This window comes from Aquarana catesbeiana, linkage group LG11, assembly GCF_042186555.1.
Source record: "Aquarana catesbeiana isolate 2022-GZ linkage group LG11, ASM4218655v1, whole genome shotgun sequence".
Lineage (NCBI taxonomy): Eukaryota > Metazoa > Chordata > Amphibia > Anura > Ranidae > Aquarana > Aquarana catesbeiana.
Genome location: NC_133334.1, coordinates 86,605,998 through 86,631,514, shown reverse-complemented (window position 1 = coordinate 86,631,514; position 25,517 = coordinate 86,605,998). Strand labels below are relative to the sequence as shown.

Sequence of the window (25,517 nt, the reverse complement as noted above, 5' to 3'; positions counted from 1 at the left end):
CAGCCATCTGTCTGCCAGTTACACTCTAATGTCATTAAGTACAATGCAGGACCAGCAGTCTTATATTTTAAGTGAGGACACTGAAAGGCCTCCCACAACCCAGAGCGCTGGAGGGAAGAGGAGAGCATCGGCTGCTGTCTTTTGAATTTCCCCGGAGTTCAGCCTTAAAGCGTTTGTTACCCCAACACTTCATATTCCTGATATGTGTCTCCTCTACCATGTACTTGTATGAGAAAGTATCCTGTTCTCTTTGTATTGCTTCCTTTGTGTGAAATCCCTGGTGTTCCTGCCAGTCCCCTTGCTTTCCTCTTAAAAAATCTGACCACACTAAGGAGAGCACAGCGTGGTCAGTTCTCTAGCTGTGCTGGGAACTCAGTGTACTCTCCTCCAATGATCAAACTTATTCTGACACATCCCCCCCTGCACAGGCATTCACTGGAAAGCTCAATGTGTTGTTGCTGCTTCTCCTCCCCCCAACTCTTATGCAGCCGAGGACAGAGAGAATGTGATCACTTATAAAAAAAAAAAAAAAAGGGACGAAAGGTATTTATAATGTTTTTTTATACCTATACAAAAATGTTTTGCATTTCTATTTTAAACTGTTGATTAACAGTTAATTGATAATAAATGGCTTCAGCCAAATATTAACCATTAGTGAAAGAAATGTATTTGTGTTATCATTCATATTCTCTGAAAAATGGCCAAGAAATCATAAATTGTGTAAACTTATGAGCACAACTGTAATATATATATATATATATATATATATATATATATATATATATATATATATTTATTATTTTTTTTTAATAGTTCTAGTTATGTACAAATCCACCACTGTGCTGATAAGAATACTGTGTTGATTCAATATTTGTGACCCCCAGGTGCACCGTCACCTCAGATAAAGAGGACTCCCACCGTAACCAATATTAGAGTCAAATCGGCATGCAGATCATAATCTCATCCTGGAGGATCTATGCAGAACCCGTGTAATGAAATTCCTATGGTATCTCCCAGTCTCCTATGTATGTTAGAATAATACAATCCATAAATTTCCAAATGGTTCACCATAAAGCAGGTTTCTATACAGCTAAAAGAGGCTATGGTGATCCTTCAGGATGAGATTATGATCTGCATGCCGATTTGACTCTGTAATAGGATCTATTGGATACTGCGAGAATCCTCTTTATCTGAGGTGACTGTGCACCTGGGGATCATAAATATTGAATTAAGACTGTATTCTTATTAGCACAGTGGTGGATTTGAACACAACTGGGACTGTTATCCAATTTTATATATTTTTTTTTTTTTGCTTTATATTTTTCACTTCACCGTTATCCAAAGTTGTCATCTTATATATGAGTCTTTACAGTGTCACTTACAGCACGGCAACCTACATTTTATTCACAGAACACTGTGAATGAATGATGCACCCGGTGGGCAGAGCTCCCATGGCCGCTTTTTCTTCATATTGTGACAGTGAGTGGGGGGAGACGATCCCTCGCTTGCTGTCAAAATGGGGGGGGGGGTGGGGATTCGTGGGGGTGCAGGGGCCAGTACATCGGTCACATGTTACACCCCAAATATTTAGGGTGTAACATGTTACAAAAGGTGAACTTATCCTTTAGAGTTTTGACTCCACTGACTCATATTTGCATTCAAAAGGCCTAGGACATATTTTCCTCATTTTGATATCCAGGGCAGATGTAAATGTAACTGGCACCTCCATTTGTGCAGGGAAAGAAACACTACTTGACCTTATTTTGAATTCTCCACCCTGGTTTTCTAACAATATAATGAGGTAGAAACTGGATTTCAAAGTATGTCGCAAAATACAGAGTGATGAAAAATCCCCCTGGCTTATAAATACATCCAGTCAGTTTTAGGGGATAATGCTTTGCTTTCAAAGGAGGTGAATGGTGCCATCTAGTGGATATATAGTGAAACGATTTAAAATCAATAGAGGCAGACAAGTAATGAAAGTTTAAATGTAAGCATACCTTTTTGCGCGGTTATTTTTTTTCGCAGGAGTCTGCAAAGCATTCCACCATAATCCATGGATCACAGGTACAATGTCAGGCAACTGCTGACTCTCCCCCCAGTTCTCTGCCTGTATGGGCTTTCAGTGAGAGCTGGAGGAAGTGTCATTGGACTACGAGTGTGCAGATTATCCAACCCGTGTTCCACTGAGAACTGTCTGCAGTGGCAGACGGGACTTGTAGCTTATCCACAGATCTCTGAATGGCTGCACAAAATTCAAAAATAACAGTGGCTGCAGGGGGAACAAACAGAGAGAGAGAGAGAGAAAGAAAAAGAGAGGAACTGACATTGCTCCCTCACTGTGACCCCGGGAACCTGACATGACATATAAAACAGCCGGCATTTTATTTTCTAGGGTCTCTGCTAAAAGAATTATAGAATGTTTGGGGGTTCCAAGTATTTTTCTAGCAAAAAAAGTGTAGATTTTTACATGTAGGAGAGAAGTGTCAGAGTTGGCCTGGTTGGCAAGTGGTTAAAGCGGAGCGTCACCCAAAAGGGGCAGCTCCGCCTGTCTGCCTCCTTCCCCCTTCTGGTGCCACATTTGGACCTGGTTTTGACAGGTACCCACTTCCTGCTGATTTTGCTGCGGCAAACTCAACCGGAAGTTCGAACCCACGCTGCAGCCAGCCCACGCATGCGCAGTAGGAAGCCGGCTGTGAAGCCTAAAGGTTTCCCCTACCCAAGATGGCAGTGCCAGCAACCGAGAGCCGATTCAAGAATCGGCTTAGATCAGGACACTGGCGCGCCAAACTCCACTTTAAAAAGGAACTAAATCCATCAATTTAACCGTTTAAAAAAAAAAAAAAAAAAGTTACATTCTAGGTATGCTAACTGTCACATTTGCTTGTGCCCTCAACCAAACTGTCAAACCATTAAATGGCTGGAGTCATAACTGATCACATGTGCAGCACCATTGAAGTTAGACCCCTTTCACAGTGGGGCGCCTTTCAGGCGTTTTAGTGCTAAAAATAGCACCTGTAAAGCGCCTCTCAAGCCTCCACAGCGTGAAAGCCTGAGTGCTTTCCCACGGGGGCGGTGCGCTTGCAGGACAGGAAAAAAAAAAAAAAAAAGAGTCCCGCAAGCAGTATCTTCAGGGTGGTGGAGGAGCGATGAATACACCGCTCCTCCACCGTCCCTGCTCGATTAAATGAATGGGCGCCGCTTTCAAAGCAGCGCTAGGCGGGCACTTTTAACCCCTTGTGCCGCTATTACAGCAGTAAAGTGCTGCTAAAACGAGCGGTGCTTTACCGCTACCACCCGCACCAGTGTGAAAGGGGTCTTACAGATCAGAGGCCAAAATGACATCCTCCTTGGCTGAAAAGGATAGAAGGGTTTAGTTCTTCTTTACATTTTTTCTTAAAACAGTAACATTCAAGACATGTGGTGAATGATAACTGTCACGTTTGCTTGTACTTCCAACCAAGCTATCAAATCGCTGGAATCATAACTGATCACATGTGCAGCACCATGGTAACTACAGATCAAGTAGAGACTAAGACCCCTTTCACACTGAGGCAGGTTACAGGCAGTTTAGCGCATGTCCTCAGTGTCTCCACTCGGCGTCCGGAAGTGCGTCATGTGACTTCCGGTTCCGGCGCCATCTTGCTGCATCACCGGAAGTCCTCCTGACGCCATCTTGGTACACCGGAATGAAGCATTTAGGAGGACACAGCAGCGCTGGGGAAAGGAAGGGAGTTGCCACCATTTACAAAGGCAAGTAACCCTTAGAAATAGGGAACCCTTCTGGTACAGACCATCATCCAGGACTTGGCCACAACTAGTCCTGGATGGAACCAGAGAAGGGGGGTCCACCAACCACAGTTACCAGACCATAAGAAATCAAAAAACTTGTCGGTGCTCCTGGAGGGACTGGAAACACAAAACAACTGAGGGTCAGAGGAAAGGGAGGGGCCTTTTAAATTCTATCTGATTTGTGTGTCCTGTAGAGGGTGGAGCCGATCATCTCTCAAGTAGCTGTCCTGGAAGGTGAGGGGGGAAAATAGCACCTGAAAACTACGTCCCATTCATTTGAATGGGTGCTTTCTCACTAGGCGGTGCACTTGCGGAGGGATAGAAAAAGTCCTGCAAGCAGCATCTTTGGGGCATGTTTGGAGCGCTGTAAAAAGTGCTCCAAAAATGCCACTGCCTATTGAAATTAATAGCCAGCACTTCCAATGTGCCTTAAACGCGCTTTTTTTTATGCTACTTTCACACTGGGGCATTGCGGTACACTTTCTTTACCGTAGTTTTTGCAGAGGTTTTCGGCCACTAGCGGGGCACTTTTAACCCCCCGATAGTGGCCGAAAAAGGGCCAAAACTGCCCGCAAAGCGCTGCTTTGCTGGCGGCGCTGACCACTGATTTCAATGGGCAGGAGCGCTTTAGGAGCAGTGTATACACCGCTCCTACAGCGTTGCAAAGATGCGGCTTGCAGAACTTTTTTTTGGTGTCCTGCCAGCGTAACGCTCCAGTGTGAAAGCACTCAGGCTTTCACACTGGAGAAACAGGAGAGGCTCTTTACAGATGCTATGCAGGCACTATTTTTTAGCGCTATAGTGCCTGTAAAGCGCCTCAGTGTGAAAGCAGCCTTAAGGTCACGTTGTCACGTGACCTTAAAAAAAGCAACCTGCTAGCGCCCGAAAAGCGCTGCTAAAGCACCGCAGAAACGACCAGCGCTTTAGCAGCGATACGATGTGAAAGAGGTTTAAGATAGCGACTTCCTTGGCTGTGATGGACAGGAGGGATTAGTTCTGCATTAATGCAGATTTCCACCCAAAAGTGGAACTTCCGCTCGTTGTACTCCTCCCCCCCTCCGGTGCCACATTTGGCACCTTTCAGGGGGGAGGGGGGACAGCATACCGGTCTTTCACAGGTATGCTTTCCCCACTTCCGGGAGCCTCAGCCACGGGTATTGACGTCACGGCTGAGGCTCCCTCCTCCTCCCCCAGCCGCCGGGCCAGTAGGAGAGAGGAGCGGAGCCTCGCCCATGTGCAGTAGGGTTCCCGGCGTGAAGCCATAAGGCAGCGCTGCCGACATCACTGGACTCCAGGACAGGTAAGTGTTAAATTAATTAAAGTCAACAGCTGCAGTATGTGCAGCTGCTGGCTTTTAATTTTTGCAGCGGTGGGCGGACCTCCTCTTTAAACTATACGTGAACCCTTACATTGTAAAACAACCCATTCAGCCTAGACAGGCCAAAAACATTTGTGTATATACACAGTATAAATAAAAAATATCAAAATACCTTTTTTTTATGGCTATAAAACCTCCATTGTCTGCTGCATAAGGAGGCTTAGAGAGCTAGAGGAGGAAAAAGACAGCAGTACACTGAACTTCACTGTGAATGGCTGTGCGGCGGGGGGGCGTGTCTGATCATAGGTGGACAGGCATGCTGTTCTCCCAGCACAGCCAAAAAAAAACTGATGAAGAAAAGACAAGGTGCTTCAATTTAAGTGCAGTAAGTATGAACAGTTTTAATGAAGATATAGTAAAGGTGGCCAAAAGGCTACTCACAATTTAGCAGTGACAATCAAGCATGTAGGTACATATATTGGAGTCCATGGTCACTTGTGAAGTCCGCGGTAGAAGCACTGAAGAGGTCCCAGCAGGGCCTGGAGATGGATGCCCTTAGATAAAAGTACACGTCAGGACGACCTGTGGGTCTTGCAGGTGGTAGGCACCGTCTTTATACGTTCGGTAGTACTGGAGACCGGAACCGGAAAGACAACCAGCGTGGAAAGCACCTACGGGGATGCCAGAAAACGGAACCGGAAGGACAACCAGAGTGGAACGCAAGCCTCAATGGATTCTTTATCGCGGAAGTGTCGTATGGACGTGTCAGATGACGTGTTTTAACGCATCCGCATTTTCCTCAGATCTCCAAAAAATCAGCGAAAAAAAAACTGACTATGCTAGGATGGATGGCCTATGCCTAACGTGGTCAGTTGGAAATAGGAAAGCAGAGGGACTGGCAGGATCAACAAGTATTTCACACAAAGGAAGCAATACAAAGAACAGGATACTTTCTCATGCAAGTACATGGTACAGCAGCCACATATCAGGAGTGTGAAATGTGGGGTTTACATACTTTTTAAAAGCAGAATTAAAGTTGAAAAAAATGCAAACAAGCAGGCTCTTATTGCAGAAGAGACGCACAATGTCTCTTCTGCAATACAATACAATTATGTGCTCACAATTCTCTGTTCTAGTTTACAGTTCTAGTTTAGTTTATAGAACAGCTAGCGGCGCTTTACAGTCGTTTTAGTGGCGCTTTACCGTAATTTTAGCGGCGCTTTAGGGCCGCTAGCTGTTCGCTTTTAACCATCGCTAGCGGCCGAAGGGTTAAATACGGTGTATACACCGCTCCTAAAGATGCTGCTTGCAAGACTTTTTCTGACGTCCTGCAAGCGCACCGCTCCAGTGTGAACGCACTCAGGCTTTCACACTGGGGCTGCAGGGGAGGCTTTTGTCAGGCGCTTTACAGGAGCTATTTTTAGCCCTTTTTTAGCACCTGAAAAACACCTCCAGTGTGAAAGGGGTATAAAGGCAAAAAGTTTTTTTTTTTTACCCTAATGTGTTCTCATGCATTAAAGTGAAATTAGATGTTAATTTTTTTTTAAATAACAAACATGTTATACTTACCTGCTCTGTGCAATGGTTTTGCACAGAGAAGCCCTGAGCCTTCTCTTTTCAGGTCCCCCGTCAGGGCTCCTGGCTCCTCCTCCTCAGCCAGTGCGCTCCCCAATAGCAAGCCACTTGCTCTGGGGGCACTGGTGCGTGCTTACTCCAGAGCCCCACTCTATACGTCCATAAGACACAGAGAGCCGCGGCTCAGCTCAGCCCCCTGCTACTCTTGTCATTGGCTCACTGGCTGTGATTGACAGTAGCAGGAGCCAATGGCTTCCACTGCTAGCTCAGCCAATGAGGAATGAGAGAAGCTCATCTCCCATGCACATCGCTGGATCAAAATGGGGCTCAGGTAAGTATTAGGCGGGCTGAGGAGGCCCCTGTACGCAGAAGGTTTTTTACCTTCATGTACAGAATACATGAAGGTAAAAAACTTTGAGCCTTTAAAACCACTTTAAGGTAAAAAACCTTCCAGAAATGCTCCCCCAGCCCCCCCTTAAACACTTAGCTGAGTCGATTTTAATCCAGCAACGTGCAAGTCTGCAGAAGCTCTTCTCCCCTCCCCTCCCACCATTCTCACAGGAGATTTGACAGCAGCGAAAGCCATTGCCTCCTACTGCTGTCAATCAAATTATGTGAGGAGGGAGTAGGGGCGGGACCAAGCCATGCTACGTGTGTCTAAAAATACACACAGTATTGAGCCCATGCGTCTGCCCCCATTGCAAAGACTTTGCTATGGGAGCAGACAGAGAAGAGGAGGAGTGGACAGTGCTGGCAGGGGACCCCAGAAGAGGAGGATCAGAGCCACTCTGTGTACAGAACAGGTAAGCATATGTTTGTCATTTAAAAAAAAATGTGAACCTTTACAATCACTTTATTTGTTACTGTCACTTATGTACCCTTAAAGTGGTTGTTAAGCCGCTATTTCCTTTTCATATAATCCTCTCTGTTTCCTAATCCTGTGTGCCCCGGTGTGTGTTTTTTATTAAAAAAAATGCAGTCTATACCTGATTTCAGAGCACCTACGTGACCAGCTCTCTCCATCTAACAGCTGCAGCCGGGGGGGCAGAGAATCCCCCTCCTCCTGGAGGAGAGAGGCGGCCGGTCACGTGCCCTCAGAAATCAGCTATAGACTGCATTTTTTTAATAAAGCACACACAAGGGCACACAGGATTAGGAGACAGAGAGGATTATATAAAAAGGTAAATGTTATTTTAGCTGCAGGGCTGGAGGGTGGAGGGGTGGACATTGTCACTAGCTGACAGGCAGGGAGGGGGAGAGCACAGCAGGTGATAAACTGACCACAGTGTCAGGGCTCAGCAGCCATGATAAACCGTGGTCAGTTTACAGGGGGTGAGCAGAACCAGGCAGGATCAGCCAGGTATTTCAGGTAATTCAAGGGGCCAAATGACACAGCACAAGCACCGTGCTGCATACCATGCTTTAAAGGAACAGGATCCTTTTTTTTTTTTTTTTTTTTTTTTTTTTTAAGGGTAAGAAACGTTTTAAAGTAGAACTATAGGCAAACCTTTTTTCTTTTTTATAGAGTAAGGGAGGGTTATAAACCCTGTCAGTTTTTCTTGCCATTTGTGTCCTATTGGAGAGATTTCCCTTCACTTCCTGTCCCATAGCCAAAACAGGAAAGGAGAGGAAATCTCTCCAAAGTGAGAGAATCCCAATGCGCCACCAAAGTTAGTGTCCCTAATGGCAGATTTCCGCTCTATTTCTGTTCTGAGGACAAACCAAAATATTGGATTTTCTTTCACTTTCAGTGATGATTGTAAATAGGACAAATAGAGAGGGTGAATCTGCAGGGACACAGACAGCAATAAAAGCGATCCAAAATTAAAAATAGAAGGTTTGCCTTTAGTTACAATTTAAGCCCCTTTCAAACCGTTTATTTCATCAGTTCAGTCACGTCAAAACGGATGAAGTATTCATCAGTGCTCATCAGTTTTTCATTCTTGCGCTACAGTTTCTTTTAAATCCATTACCAATGCAAAAACGGATTTAAAACTGACCATTTGTCAGTTTACATCCGTTTGTCGTCCGAAATAGAGCTTTGATCAGTTTAAAAAAAACAGGTGATGAGGGATGCGGATTTAAATGACCATCTATTTACATCAGTTTTTCCATATACATTGCATTGATGTCAGTTTTTCATCCATCAACGGATGGAGGAAAAACGGACAAACAGACAGCATGTGTGAAAGGGGCCAAAAAAAAAAAAAAAAAAACCCGTAGAACAAAGAGGGATATGCTTTGTTCAGATTTCATGTCTGAGGACACATGCACTTTACCTTAGGTTCACACCTATGCATTTTTTAGTGCGTTTTGCAGTTTGCAGAAGCGCACTAAGTCCATTTAACATGGTTTTCTATGGTACATGTTCACATCTATACGTTTTTCAGAAAGGGTCAGGGACTTTTTCCTGCAGCAGATTGCGTTGTGTGTAGTAGACTTCAATGGACCCCAAAAAAAAGCTCCACTCACGCAGAAGGCTCCTGACGATTTGCCTGCACCGCTTTCTGACAGTTCTTAAATAGCCAAAGGACGAGGCCACCTGGTGACACTGCCCCTGTGACGTCCTCGACCGCTGCATGCTGAGCCGCTGACATCACAGGGGGCAGTGCCACCAGGTGATGTCGCCTGGTGGCACCGCCCCTTTGCTACTTAAGAACTGTCAGGCGGCAGAGCAGACAGACGAGAGCTGAGTTTTTTTTCTTTTATCGGGTCCAGCGGGCATCGCGATTGATGATGGCTCTACATTGGGGGGACATAAAGGACTTGTCAAAAAATTGTAAAAATGTTAGTGAAGGTATAACACACTTTTGGTGAATGGTTAGGGGTACTGAATCACATAGTGGGGGGTGGGATCTGGGGGCCCCCTAGTTAAAACCTCTTTGGCACACGCTCGTCTCCTCCCTATCCTGACCTGCCGGGCTGCCCGCTCAGATAAGGGCCCGGGACGAATTGGGGGGGGGGGGTCGCTATTTTTTACCCCCGCTATTTTTTTTTTCTTTTCTTTTACATTCAGCCATCAGCAGGGAACCCCGCTGACAGCTGATGACTCACTGGTTGTTGTTATTCAGTTTGTTAAAAGGAAAAAAAAAAAGCAAAATGCGTGAAAACTGCATGCAAAAAAAAAGCATAAAAAAAAAAACACACTTGAAAACCACATAGATGTGAACTTAGGGTTAAGGATGAATTCACACTGCAACGAAGATGTGCCAGAGTGATTCACCACTCTCGCAGGTCTCTGTTGCTGGCTGGGGGGGGGGGGCTGCGATTCAGTGCATCACATGGCTCCCATTTTTTTTGTATGAACTTTATATGAAGTGTACAAAATGTACACTTCGTTCATGGCAATGTGCAGCAGTCTGATGCGCTGCTGTGTGATTCAGCATGTCTGCACTTAAAAAAAATGCAGCATGTTTGCATTTTATCGCAGAATGCTACAGTGCTAATGTGACACATAAGAAACAATCGTTTCCTGTGCATCCCTGAGCTAAAAAGTCTGTCCCTGCATGTGTTGTGAATTCACCCTTAGGGCCGGGTTATACCATAATGTGTAATCCCCGCACCACATTCGAATACATTACCCTTGTGATCTCTGCATGCAAGTGTAATGTTAAGGGCACCCCAAATGCAGTCTATTTGTGGGCACCAGATCTGGAATGGCACTTTTTTTATAAGTACTCCATACACTATTATTTCTGTGTAGTTTGTCATTCATTCAAATGAATGGGATGCAGAATCGCACTGGAATGTGTGATCCTAGTGTCAATTGCCCCAAGTAATGGCAACCCTGTGTGTCTGATAAAGAGCTGTGCGTTTAGTCTGCTGATCAGATTGTGTACATATGTGATCCTCATCCATTGGATGCATGTCATGGAGGATGGCCATGGAGTCCTATGGGGCTGTCTAATGTGAAAGGAAAAGTAGAAGTGGGAAGCCCCCAATCATATACCCAGATCACTGCACTCCCAGCCTGACCCCATCACACAGCTCTGTGTCCAATCACTGCACTCCCAGCCTGACCCCATCACACAGCTCTGTGTCCAATCACTGTACTCCCAGCCTGACCCCATCACACAGCTCTGTGTCCAATCACTGCACTCCCAGCCTGACCCCATCACACAGCTCTGTGTCCAATCACTGCACTCCCAGCCTGACCCCATCACACAGCTCTGTGTCCAATCACTGCACTCCCAGCCTGACCCCATCACACAGCTCTGTGTCCAATCACTGCACTCCCAGCCTGACCCCATCACACACCCGGACTGGTAATAGAGGGGTGTATGGTTCACTCTCAGAGCTACACAAGGTTTCTTTCCCAAGCCCGGCCATGACACCTCTCAGGAATACAGGGCGTTCAGATCACTCACATCACTCTGCTGGCCATCTTCTCCCGGTGACCCCGCTCTCCTCCACCACTCACATTACTCTCCTCCACTTCCTGATACCAGCGCCACCTACAGTTCCGGTAGACCAGGAGGATCTTACCACGAAACCACAGCGCCACCCACAGGTCCGGAGACCCTAAGAGTGAAGGCACGGTGTGACCAGTGGCTTACGATTCCAGCGCCACCTGGCGGCTGGGAGGAGCGGGGACCCCTGACCAGAGGATTCCCCCAACACTTCCTGTGCAGTGTTCGGGGTCAGGAGACTGAGGTTCCGGTGCTCGGGAAGCCGCTTCTATGGAATCCACCGCAGGAGAGCCCACAGCCATGGAGCCCGCTGAGGTGGGTCCGCCCCGGGATGGGCACCGCTATCCCCCACACTACAGGTCCCAGCATTCCCCATGCTGGAGTGTGCACAGCCTTTGTAGAGCAGTGCGCCTGGGGAACCTCCTATAGACAGACACCCCCCCCCCAACCTGGAGGATCTCCTATACACAGACCCCCCCCCCCAACCTGGGGGACCTCCTATAGACAGACACCCCCCCCCAACCTGGGGGACCTCCTATAGACAGACACCCCCCCCCAACCTGGGGGACCTCCTATAGACAGACACCCCCCCCCACCCTGGGGGACCTCCTATAGACAGACACCCCCCCCCACCCTGGGGGACCTCCTATAGACAGACACCCCACCCCCCACCCTGGGGGACCTCCTATAGACAGACACCCCGCCCTGGGGGACCTCCTATAGACAGACACCCCCCCTCAACCTGGGAGACCTCCTATAGACAGACACCCCCCCCCACCCTGGGGGAACTCCTATAGACAGACACCCCCCCCCAACCTGGGGAACCTCCTATAGACAGACACACCCCCCCACCCTGGGGGACCTCCTATAGACAGACACCCCCCCCCCAACCTGGGGAACCTCCTATAGACAGACACACCCCCCCACCCTGGGGGACCTCCTATAGACAGACACCCCCCCCCCAACCTGGGGAACCTCCTATAGACAGACACACCCCCCCCCCAACCTGGGGAACCTCCTATAGACAGACACCCCCCCCCAACCTGGGGAACCTCCTATAGACAGACACCCCCCCCCCCCAACCTGGGGAACCTCCTATAGACAGACACCCCCCCCCCCAACCTGGGGAACCTCCTATAGACAGACACCCCCCCCCCAACCTGGGGAACCTCCTATAGACAGACACCCCCCCCCAACCTGGGGAACCTCCTATAGACAGACACCCCCCCCCCCCAACCTGGGGAACCTCCTATAGACAGACACCCCCCCCCAACCTGGGGAACCTCCTATAGACAGACACCCCCCCCCCCAACCTGGGGAACCTCCTATTAGCAGACACCCCCCCCCCAACCTGGGGAACCTCCTATAGACAGACACCCCCCCCCCCAACCTGGGGAACCTCCTATAGACAGACACCCCCCCCCCAACCTGGGGAACCTCCTATAGACAGACACCCCCCCCAACCTGGGGAACCTCCTATAGACAGACACCCCCCCCCCCCAACCTGGGGAACCTCCTATAGACAGACACCCCCCCCCCCAACCTGGGGAACCTCCTATAGACAGACACCCCCCCCCCCAACCTGGGGAACCTCCTATAGACAGACACCCCCCCCCCCAACCTGGGGAACCTCCTATAGACAGACACCCCCCCCCCCAACCTGGGGAACCTCCTATAGACAGACCCCCCCCCCCAACCTGGGGAACCTCCTATAGACAGACCCCCCCCCCCCAACCTGGGGAACCTCCTATAGACAGACCCCCCCCCCCCCAACCTGGGGAACCTCCTATAGACAGACCCCCCCCCCCCCAACCTGGGGAACCTCCTATAGACAGACCCCCCCCCCCAACCTGGGGAACCTCCTATAGACAGACACCCCCCCCCCCAACCTGGGGAACCTCCTATAGACAGACACCCCCCCCCAACCTGGGGAACCTCCTATAGACAGACACCCCCCCCCCCCCCAACCTGGGGAACCTCCTATAGACAGACACCCCCCCCCCAACCTGGGGAACCTCCTATAGACAGACACCCCCCCCCCCAACCTGGGGAACCTCCTATAGACAGACACCCCCCCCCCCCCCCAACCTGGGGAACCTCCTATAGACAGACACCCCCCCCCCCCAACCTGGGGAACCTCCTATAGACAGACACCCCCCCCCCCAACCTGGGGAACCTCCTATAGACAGACATCCCCCCCCCAACCTGGGGAACCTCCTATAGACAGACCCCCCCCCCAACCTGGGGAACCTCCTATAGACAGACCCCCCCCCCCCCAACCTGGGGAACCTCCTATAGACAGACCCCCCCCCCAACCTGGGGAACCTCCTATAGACAGACCCCCCCCCCCAACCTGGGGAACCTCCTATAGACAGACACCCCCCCCCCCCCCAACCTGGGGAACCTCCTATAGACAGACACCCCCCTCCCCCCAACCTGGGGGACCTCCTATAGACAGACACCCCCCTCCCCCCAACCTGGGGGACCTCCTATAGACAGACACCCCCCCCCCCAACCTGGGGGTCCTCCTATAGACAGGCAACATCTCCCCCCCCCCAACCTGGGGGACCTCCTATATACACACACACAGATACTTTGAATGACAAGTGTGCGGTCATGCAACACTGTTCTTTTGGTGGTACAGGCGGTCCACGGGTTACAAACCTGTGTAGGTTTGTTCTTAAAGCGGAGTTCCACCCAAAAATGGAACTTTAAGAGAGGTGACCCCCTGACATGCCACACTTGTCATATCATTTTTTTGGGTGGGGAGCGGATACCCTCTTTTTAGAGGGTCCCAGTTCCCACTTCCTCCTGGTGCACCGCGGCACCGTAAGGGAGATCACCTCTCCCCCCTCCCTCTTGGCAATCATCTGGGACACATCACAGGTCCCAGATGATTGCCCGGCCAGTCACAGTGCAGCTCGCGCATGCGCAGTGTTTGCCCAGTTGTGAAGCCACACCTGGGCGCCCACAGTGACAATGCCAGCGCCGCAGAGTGGAGTGGGGCTTCGTTCCCCCGTATCGCTGGACCCTGGGACAGGTAAATGTCCGATTATTAAAAGTCAGCAGCTGCAGTATTTGTAGCTGCTGACTTTTATTTTTTTTTTTAAAGCGGAACTCCGCTTTGAGTTGAATCTGTTTGTAAGTCAGAACAGGTACATTTTTTAAGTGTAGCTCCAGCCAAACAAACAATTTGTAAGCTTTTTGGATAGCATAGGGAAGGGTTAATGCCCCTGTAACATTTGTTTTGCTATTTGTGCCCCTCTTCAGAAGATTTCACCTCACTTTCTGTCCCAATAACAATTGGATTTTGAAAATTTTGGGTTGTTGTGGAAACAAGCCTTGGTGATAAAGCATCAGTGGAGGTAACCTTTTCCCCATAATAGCTCTTACAGGAGAGAATTTCCCTTCTTAGGGGTAGATTTCCTCTCATTTCCTGTTATCTCCCTCCATATGTAAGTCGGATGTTTGTAAGTAGGGGACCGCCTGTATGTAATCACCGCTGTGCTTTTTTAAAAAAAAATTCTAAACAGACTAAAAAAGAACAAACATTTTGAGAATAAAACTATTTCTTTGCTTGTTATAAAATGTAGCCAATTCTTTCTTCACTGAAGTGCGCTGATGAGGCTGTACTGATGGCAGAGTGGATTTGATTTATTAACCACTAAGCCACCGCCCACCGTCATATGACGGCTGGACGAGGCTTCTGTTGTTCTGGGAGGACGTCATATGACGTCCTCGCCCTCCCGAGACACTAGGGGGCGCGCGCGCGCCGCCGCGTCACTCGGGACCCGGTGCGCGTGCACGGCGGCCGCGATTGCCGGGTAACAGAGCAGGAGCGTGGATCTGTGCATGTAAACACAGATCCACGTCCTGTCAGAGAGGAGAGGAGACCGATGGCGTGTCCCTTGTACATAGGGACAGCGATCGGTCACCTCCCCCAGTCAGTCCCCTCCCCCCACAGTTAGAATCACCTCCTTAGGTCATACATTAACCCCTCGAGTGCCCCCTAGTGTTAACCCCTTCCCTGCCAGTCACATTTATACAGTAATCAATGCAATTTTATAGCATTGATCACTGTATAAATGTGAATGGTCCCAAAAATGTGTCCGATGTGTCTGCCGCAATATCGCAGTCACAATAAAAATTGCAGATCGCCGCCATTACTAGTAAAAAATAAATAAATAATAAAAATGCTATAAATCTATCCCCTATTTTGTAGACGCTATAACTTTTGCGCAAACCAATCAATATACGCTTATCGCAATTTTTTTTTACCAAAAATATGTAGAAGAATACGTATCGGCCTAAACTGAGGAAAAAATTTGTATTATAGCAAAAAGTAAAAAATACTGTGTTTTTTCAAAATTGTCCCTCTTCTTTTGTTTATAGCGCAATAAATAAAAACCGCAGAGGTGATCAAATACCACCAAAAGAAAGCTCTATTTGTGGGGAAAAAAAATGATAAAAATTTAATTAAGGTGCAGTGTAACATGACCGCGCAATTGTCATTCAAAGTGCGACAGCGCTGAAAACTGAAAAATGGCTTGGGCAGGAAGGGGGTGTAAGTGCCCTGTATTGAGGTGGTTAAATCACTAGTAAAAAGGCTTGATTTAAATCAACTCAATTTAAATCATAATTTTTAAAGAGTGACTGTCATCTCTGTCCCGCTGTTGACTCACCGACAGTCTCATTCACTTTAATGGGATGGCTGGTGATGCAGCAGTGACACAACAAGGTGAGGGACGTGGCAGCAGCAGGTGAGTGGATGCCCGCTAACAGGCGCTGCCATGATGGATCTGAAATGACAGGTGCTCTTTAAATGTAAGGACTCATTCTTGCTGGTAGTTAGAATCTTTAATGTTTGCAAACAAAATGAAGGTTTCCTATTTAGAATAATAAGCTGTCAGGTTAGTAAAACAACGATATCAGAACCGATTTTTAGGTTAATAGGTTCATCACACATAGTTGGAGAACTACTCAAATTCTTTTATTTAATTAAAACAATAACATTATATCACCTGCTTTACCCATAGGTAGCTTCATTAAAATGTTCCCAAACTGGGTCTCTTTTACGGCCTGCTGCTATTTTGCTCCTTAAGGGAGGAATAAAGTACTATGTGCAGAAAGATCACAAGGTTTATAAGCTGCTTAGAAAGTTTCACTTTCATTTTTATTGCTTGCCCTTTCTTCTCACACTTAGAGAGCGGTATAGGTGCATTTCTCTTCAAACAATCATACAGTTGGTAATGTACATAGATGTGCAAAACAATGGAATAAAGGAATATTCCTGAACTGTGTTTTATCTCATGGTTACTGTGAAATTGTGTGAATGCAGTGCATGTTATCTCAGCTTGAAGAGCTTGGCTTCATCAAATGAGTTTACCAAAAAAATGTTAATATTGCAGAATATACAGACTCATAACTAATCGCGGGCACCCAGGACAGGTAAGTGTGCTTATTGAAAGTCTTGACAGTGTTTGTAGCTGCTGACTTTTTAAAAAAAAAATGTTCCCAGGCCGGAACCCACCTTTAAAATAAATGCTTTAAAAAATCAGATTTAAATTTTTTAAAAAAATCAGATTTTTTTTTTTTTTTATGTAACCACTTCCCGCCCAGCCTATAGCAGATTGACGGTTGTGTTATCCTGACTGGGCATCATATGACATCCAGCAGGATAACATGCTGGCGCATGCCCACGGGGGCACGCAGCATGGTGATCAGAGGTGCTGTGTCTCAGTCTGACACACTGCATCTCCCATCGTAGCAAGGAGCCTCTGACGGAGGTTTCTTACCACGTAATCAGCTGTGACCAATCACAGCTGATCATTGCGTGAACCAGGAAGTACCTCGGTTCACACTGACAGGGAGAGCCGATTGGCGGCTCTCCCTGTCAAGGGGGGGTCTGTGCTGATAATCAGCACAGCTCCCATCAGATCTGCCCATAAGCTGCCAGTCTGTGCCCCATCAAAAATGCCTGTCAGAGCCCACCAGTAATACCTGTCCGTACCTCATCATCATCACATCAGTGCAATCTATTAGTGTCCATCAGTGCCGCCTGTCAGTGCCCATTAGTGCTACCTGTCAGTGCCAACTCATCAGTGCCCGTCAGTGAAGGAGGAAACAAAATTTTATGACAAACTAAGAACTTTTTTTTTTCCAAAAATTTCGGTCTTTTTTAGTTTAGCAAAAAAAATAAAAACCCCAGAGGTGATCAAATACCACCAAAAGAAAGCTCTATTTGTTTGAAGAAAATGATAAAAATTTAGTTTGTGTACAGTGTTGTATGACCGCGCAATTGTCATTCAAATTGCGACAGCGCTGAAAGCTGAAAATTGTCCTGGGCAGGAAGGGGTGAAAGTGCCTGGTATTAAAGTGGTTAATCATCGATTTTTATCCACTCTAACTAATGGGCACTGATGCAGCAATTATATGATGTACTGATGAGAACTGATGGAGCTGCACTGTTGATCAGTTCCCTGATTATTAGTGTAAATGTTCCCTGTCACAGGATAGCCAGCTTTCCTCACACAGTGACAGCACTGAGGAAAGGAAATGCCGATAACCACCATTTGTTTACATGTGGTGAGCTGTGATTGGACACAGCTGATGGTCACTGTGATTGGCCCTTTACCTTGATTTGTGATCAGCTGTTACCGAAGTCACAGTGATCATAGAGAGCACGCAGGGGAGTGGGGTTCTGGGAAGACATCAATAGACTTCCTCCTATAACTGGATAATAATTGGTTAAAGTTTACAGTAAAAGGTGCTTTCAGTTTATTTCAGCAGTTCGGTTCACCCTGCTTCTGATCCCAGCAGTGACTTTAAAAGTCTTCCATCCTTCTAATTTTTTTTTTTGTTAACACAGAGCAGACTCAAAGCAAAAGTGGAGCCAATACCTGACTTGACTGACTTCAGTGCTTCTGACTTGAACTTGAAGATGAATTGCTCCACAGTTCCCGCAGTTACAGAGGTACGTGAAAAGGTGTTTTAAAGCTTGTTTACTAAATGTTACGTAGGGCTGAAACAACTAATCAACATAATCGATTATGGAAATAGTAATAGTTGTCAACTATTTTCATAATCGATTAGTTGGCCTGCATACAGAATGCATTATTTTGTTTTCATATCAAAAAATACAGTGCAGCACACATACAGCTCAGTACACTGTTCATATATGTCAGTAACTGCCTGTGTTCTGTCAGAATAGGCGACCCGTCAGATTAGGTAACAGAAGTGACATTCCGTTAGCTGAATACTTACTGCGCGTGCGCAGGTTTGCTCATCTGACAGAACACCCGCAGGTATAAGGCACCAGCAGACATCTTAATACACCCAGCTACATCTTGAATTTCACAGTCATTTTACAAATACAGTGAGCATATATAAATCAATATAGTATATTGACACCTGTGATGCTGTTTTCATGTTATATTTTGAAAGCCTAAAGGTTTAGTGCTGACCAGTGCCAGGTGTACCAACATGGCCTCCGCCAGCTTCTTTCAAAATATAACATCAAAACAGCATCACAGATGTGAATATACTATATTTATATACGCTTGTTTTACTGTTAAAATCACTCTGAAATTCAAGACGTAGCTGGGTGTAGTAACATGTCCGCTGCCGCTTTCTTCTGACAGCAGGTGTTCTGCCACATTAGCAAACCTGCTACGCATGCGCAGTAAGTATTCAGTCGACGGAACATCACTTCCGTTACCTAATCAAACGGGTCGTCTATTCTGACAGAACTCCTGAGAACTTGTAAATGTGAGGAGCAATGCATCATGGGACCTGTAGTTCTGGGCAGGTGAAGGAAGGGAGTAATTCCAAAGGCAGAAGTTTTTTTTTTTACTTTGCTATAGGGGCACTCTATACTATACTATATATTTTATTACTTTCACTGTTTTACAGTATAATTTAACCCCTTATAGTAGTGATTATCTGCTGTTTTTGTACCACAAAGGGCTAATTTTTGTTTTTTTAACTCCATCATGACAGGTGATTAAAAAGCATGCTGCTGCTACTAAATGTCTTATGCTGGCCGGATTTTCAAACGAGAATATTCATACGAATATTCTTTTTACATTCCATGAATGGATGTTAGAAAATTTCACTTGCTTTTAACAGTCAATTTTAAAACGAATGTAATTTCTGAACGAAAACTACATACACTGTCTGAAAATTGGTTTGACTGAGAGAAGTTTTCTATTCTGCTCCTTCTAATTTTGCCGTCACTGTGATCGACAATGGATGTCAGTTTGACCCCACTAATGGTTAGAGAGTCAAACAAGCTTTCTTAACCGCTTGCCGACCAGCGCACGCCGATGTACTTCAGCAAAATGGCACAGGCAGGCAAAAGGGCGTACAGGTACGTCCCCTTTAAGAAGCGGTGTCGCGTGCGTGCCCGCCACAGACTCGATGTCCATCAGGTGCCCGCGATCATGTCACGCAGAGGAAGAACGGGGAGATGCTTATGTAAACAAAGCATTCCCCATTCTGCCTAGTGACAGGACAGAGATCATTGCTCTCTGTGATCGAGAGCAGTGATCACTGTCCTGTGTGTTCAAGCCCAGCCCCCTCACAGTTAGAATCACTCCCTAGGACACACTTAACCCCTTCACTGCCCCCTAGTGGTTAACCCCTTCACTGCCAGTGTCATTTGCACAGTAATCAATACATTTTTAATCGCACTGATCGCTGTATAAATGACAATGGTCCCAAAAATGTGTCAAAAATGTCCGATGTGTCCGCCATAATGTCGCAGTCCCGATAAAAATCGCAGATCACCGCCATTACTAATAAAAAAAAAAAAATTAAAAATGCCATAAAACTATCCCCTATTTTGTAGACGCTATAAATTTTGCACAAACCAATCAATATACGCTTATATTTCTTGTTTGTGTATGGCCAGCATAAGTGACAGCAGGCGCAGGTTGTATCATGCTGTCTGCCATGCATCATATCATATTATTCTCCTGTCTGAAAAACAGGTTAAGGTCTTTTTAAAAAAAAAAGTCTATGTACCAGATTCAACCTTTGATTGTAAATACATCTCTTCTGTTGTTATTCTCAGTGTGGATTAGATATTTTGATCCCTAACCATATAGCTGGCAATTTATATTTACCACTGCATACATTATTGAAGAATACGTTGTTGTGGTTTTTTTCTTTTACTTTACATATTAACTAAATTTATACACCACACTGAGTTTTTTTTTTTTTTAATCCAATTTATCAATCAATCGAAACAATCGCTCAGCTAATCAATTATGAAAATAATCATTAGTTGCAGCCAGACGACGGGGCACCATTCTCCCCCCTGATATAGGCAACAGGGCACCCCCCCCCCACTGACGCCGTGGACAGGGCGTTCCCCCCTGACACTCTCCCAACCAAACCCCCCCCCCTCACTACACAGACGATGGGGCACTATTCTCCCAACACCCCCTAACGACACAGGCGACCGGGGCACCATTCTCCCAGCAACCCCCCCTCACGACACAGACGACAGGGCACAATTCTTCTCCCAACACCCCCCCCCCAGTACACAGACGGTGGGGCACCATTCTCCCAGCAACCCCCCCTTCCGACACAGATGACGGGGCACCATTCTCCCCCCTGACAGAGGCAACAGGGCACCCCCCCCACACACACAGCGGGGCACCATTCACCCCCCCACCCCCGACAATAGATGTCCTCCCATTACTGGACAACAATTGGTTAAATTTTACAGTAAAAGGTGTTTTCAGTTTATTTCAGCAGTTCAGTTCACCCTGCTTCTGATCCCAGCAGTGACTTAAAAGTCTTCCATCCCTCTAATTTTTTTTTTTTTGTTAACACAGAGCAGACGCAAAGCAAAAGTGGAGCCGATACCTGACTTGACTGACTTCAGTGCTTCTGATTTGAACTTGAAGATGAATTGCTCCACAGTGCCTGCAGTTACAGAGGTACGTGAAAAAGTTTTTAAAAACTTGTTTACTAAATGTTCAGTAATATTTATTTATCCAAAGCCTGACATAATGGCTGTTTGCAGTTTGGAATGAATAGCTCCACAACAGCAGTCTCCAAATTGTCGATTAATCGAAACAATAATCGCTCAAATAATCGACTATGAAAATAATCATTAGTTGCAGCCCTAATGTCAAGTAATATTAATGTAAAGACTGACAAAATGGCTGTATGCAGTTTGGAATGAATAGCTCTACAACAGCAGTCTCCAAATTGTGGCCTTTTTCGTTGCCATTATTTGGCCCTTGGGGCACTATTCCACTGACACCAACGATGGGGCACCATTCCTCCCACTCACACCAATGATGAAGCGCCATTCACACTGACGATGAGACACCATTCTCCCCCCCCCCCCCCACTTACGCCGTGGACAGGTCGCCGTTCTCCCCCCACTTACGCCGTGGACGGGGCGCCATTCTCCCCCAACTGACGCAGCGGAAGGGGCACCACTCTCCCAACCGAACCCCAAACAAACCGCCGTTCTCCCAGCAACCACCCCCTCCTCCACCCCCCTCACCCCTTTCCGACACAGACGACAGGGCACCATTCTCCCCCCTTACACAGGCAGCAGGGCAACCCCCCAACTGACGCCATGGACAGGGCGCCGCCCCCCCCCATCACTCTCCTAACCAAAACCCCCACCACCACCACACAGACATTGGGGCACTATTCTCCCAAAACCCCCTAACACGACACTCTCCCAGTAACCCCCCCTCACGACACAGACGACAGGGCACAATTCTTCTCCCAACACCCACCCCCCCTCCATGACACAGACGGCGGGCCACCATTCTCCCAGCAACCCTCCACCTCTTCCGACACAGATGACGGGGTACCATTGTCCCCCCTGACACAGGCAACAGGGCACCCCCCCCCCACACACACACACACACGGCGGGGCACCATTCACCCCCACCTCCCGACAATAGATGTGCTCCCATAACTGGATAATAATTGGTTAAATTTTACAGTAAAAGGTGCTTTCAGTTTATTTTAGCAGTAACTTTCATTAGCCATTATCCTGTGGTGAAGGTCTGATAGAACATCCCCTTACTGCCAATGCTGTGTGAGTGGGTGGGGATGGGGATGCAGCCGTCCTGTAATATGCAGGCTCCAACGGTGATGTTAGTGGGAGGTCGGTCCAGTCAGAGTCAGTGTATCATTCCTGCGGTATTTTCAACCTCCTTCTATGCTTGGCACATGACAGCAGTATGGTGGCCGGAGTCCCAGCACAGACTATTTTGCTCTTCACTGCAGTGCTCTCCTCGACTCTCAGCTTGTAAGTAGAACCATTGCTGTTTCAATCTGCCCAGCCCCCTCCTCATCTGCTCTGTGATGTCTAATATATAGAACGTGATGGTCTCTTATGTCCTCCTCTCCTTCCCCACTATGCACAGCTCCAGTGCTGGGACGACTCTGAATGTAAAGGGGGGGGAGGGCTCTGATGATAAAGGAGGGCTCTGATGTTACAGGGGGGCTTTAAAGGTAAAGTGTGTGTTTTTTTTTTTTTTTTTTTTTTTTTTTTTTTGTTTTTGTTTTTTTAATGCAGAAGTCACTGTAGAAATTGGGCAGTACAGTTTTAAAAACCATTTCACACAGTCACTCCTTGCTGACACCATCACTGAGGCCCCTTTCACACAGTGGATCCAATCAGGTCTGCCTGTCAGTTTTTCAGATGGACCTGATGGGAAGGTCCATGCATCCCTATGGACAGGCGGATTAAACCACCCCCTTTAAGCCACGCCGTGCAGAGTGCGCTACAATTTTTCTGGCTTTAGACACGCCCACAAAATTAATGCCCTGCCCCTAATTAACATACGACTCCACCTACACTGGGTTTCTGGAAAAAGGTGTCCCAAAAATTTTTTGGGAACTGTTGGCAACTATGCAGGGAGCAACACAGATGGTGATCTGGCACACAGATCACATCCCAAACAATACATCTACATTACAAGTGCTGAGTTTCATTGTAACAGAGTGCAAGGATTATAGGAATCCTCATAAACACCATTTAAGTTGTATGTAGAATGATTACTTAACTTCCTACAAAAAAATATATATATGCTTTTGTGTGGTTTTTATTTATTTTTTTATTTTTTTATTTCTGATTATGTGCCTCACATCCATGAATTTAAATTTGAATCCTTGTGTTTCAATTATTTTCCCTTTTGAAGGTTCCAGCTGAGTACATCTGAATAAAGTAACAAATTCCTACGATGCAGTTGTAGCTTCCCAGATTCTGCTCTGTGTAAGCCATATTGTCATTTTGCACAATGCAGCGAAGGGATAGATGTGGTTATATATTTCTTGTTTGATAATTCATATTTACATCATGTTCTAGGTTCCTCCAGCTGGCCATGTGCCAAAGACTAGCACCCCTCGGCATCGAAAGGTGGATAGTGAAAATCGGGCTTTCAAAGAACGTTGGGAGATGGATTACTTGTTTGTGAAAACTAAGAATAAGCCCCAGTGCTTAGTATGTTTCCAGATACTGGCTGTCTGCAAGGAGTACAATGTAAAAAGACATTATGTGTCTCAGCATGAATTCCAATTCTCCAAGTATACCGGGGAACTGAGGCTTGCAGTAATCAGTGACTTGAAAAGCAAACTGAACAGCCAAGCTCCTTTGCCTGAACCAGCCCTAAACACAGAAAAGGCCGCCATCAAGGCCTCCTTCCTGATCTGTGAGGAGATTGTAAAAAGGAAAAAAGCGTTCAGTGATGGCGCGTTTATCAAGGAATGTGCTGTAAAAATGGCTCGTGCTTTTGGTAACGAAGAAATGGCGAAAAGTTTTGAGTCTGTTTCACTCTCCCATCAAACGGTGGCCCGGCGTATTTCTGTTATGGATCAGTACATCACTCAGAAAGTCCACGAGGCCGTCAAGAACTGCACTTACTTTTCCATTGCTGTCGATGAAAATGTAGACATAACCGGCACCAATCAGCTTATCATCTGCATCCGGACAGTGGATGAGAACTTTAATACATCAGAGGAATTGTTGCATCTGACTCCCCTGCAAGGAGTTGCAAAGGACGAAGACATTTACGAAGAAGTAAAGATTGCGCTGGGAGATTATGGCGGCCTGGAACGGTGCATAAGCATTATGACCGATGGTTGCAAATCTACAACTTTAAAAAACTCTGTGCTTGCTGCACTACTTAGGAGAGATGGTTTTGGTTGCTTGTTGTTACACTGCATCGTACATGAGGAAGGTTTGGTGGGAACCTTGTTAAAAATGGCAGATGTAATGGAAGTTGTTATAAAGGTAACAAATTTAATCAGAGACAAGAAATGTGGTGTGACTCGCAGGAGGTTTAAGGCACTGCTGGAAGAACTGGAAGCAGCTAGTTCTGATTTGCCCCAAAATCGAAACCTCCGATGGTTGAGCGAAGGAAGCTACCTCTCGAAATTCTTCAGGTTTCGAAAGGATATTTACTTATATCTGGTTGAGCTGAAATCGGATCCATTCTTAGAGATGCGTCTCTGCGACATGGACTTTCTCTGCTCTCTGGCCTTCCTAACAGACATCACACAAAGTTTGAACACTCTGAACATGAGCTTGCAGGAGAGAGAGCAGAACATTAACCAGCTCTTCAAGCATATTTCCGCCTTCAAAAACAAGCTCATGCTCCTAAAACTGAATTTATTGAGGAATGAGCTGATACATTTAAATTGCTGCAGTGAACTTTTCTACGAGATGAAAGACACTGGATCAATTTTAGACTTTAACAGGTTTATCCCAAAGATCGAGATTCTCATTGAGAACTTCACTGCAAGGTTCCAGGAATTTAATGAGCTGAGTTACAGCTTCCGATTGTTCAGTAGTCCGCTCACTGTGGATATAGTTGATGCAGATGCCCATTATCAAATGGAATTATGTGAAGTACAGGCTGATGTATTCCTGGCTTCCCGGCCTGAGTCAGGGATACCATTCTTTAAACTTCTTCCTAAAGAAAGATATCCAAATTTACGGGACTTGGGACTGAAAATTGCCTCAATGTTTGGCAGTACCTATATTTGTGAGAAAGCGTTTTCTGATTTGAATCACATCAAGTCCAAATACAGGAATAATATCTCAAATCGCACACTCCTGCAAGCACTGCGCCTTTCCACAACCAATCTTAAGGTAGACGTTGATGAATTATTGTCACAGCCCACTCATTAAAACCAATTTGTCTCCATAACACTTAAATAGAAAGTTACTGCATACCTTGGGTTCTTTCCTTTCAATTTGACATGTTTTTACATCTTGTGATCAGTGTTAAACTACAGTAGGAAAAAATCAAAATGTTAGGCTAGACAAAAAGGCAAACTACTTCATGTTTTCATACATTTATTTATTATATTGTTTATACTTTTGTAAATATAGTGTATAGCTGATTAGCAAATAAAATGATTTTACTTGTTGCTTTGTA

General features: G+C 46.4%; 2 protein-coding genes across 3 annotated transcripts in view; one reads left to right on the top strand and one right to left on the bottom strand.

The window, feature by feature from the left end:
• Positions 1-11,203, bottom strand: part of MRPL23 (mitochondrial ribosomal protein L23) — a 20,261-nt gene extending 9,058 nt beyond the window's left edge. Inside the window, exon 1 of one of the 2 annotated variants that reach the window (XM_073604702.1) lies at positions 11,053-11,203. In XM_073604702.1, the coding sequence (XP_073460803.1) occupies positions 11,053-11,069 (17 nt within the window). In that variant the 5' untranslated portion in view covers positions 11,070-11,203. Of the gene's footprint in view, positions 1-5,551; positions 5,906-11,052 lie in introns of those variants that run through there. The other variant, XM_073604703.1, reaches the window with a different exon arrangement.
• Positions 11,171-25,517, top strand: LOC141112170 (general transcription factor II-I repeat domain-containing protein 2B-like). The gene is made up of 4 exons (XM_073604701.1): positions 11,171-11,409; positions 17,963-18,067; positions 20,937-21,041; positions 23,444-25,517. The coding sequence occupies exons 1-4, from the start codon at positions 11,365-11,367 to the stop codon at positions 25,265-25,267; spliced, it is 2,079 nt and encodes a 692-aa protein (XP_073460802.1). The 5' UTR covers positions 11,171-11,364; the 3' UTR covers positions 25,268-25,517.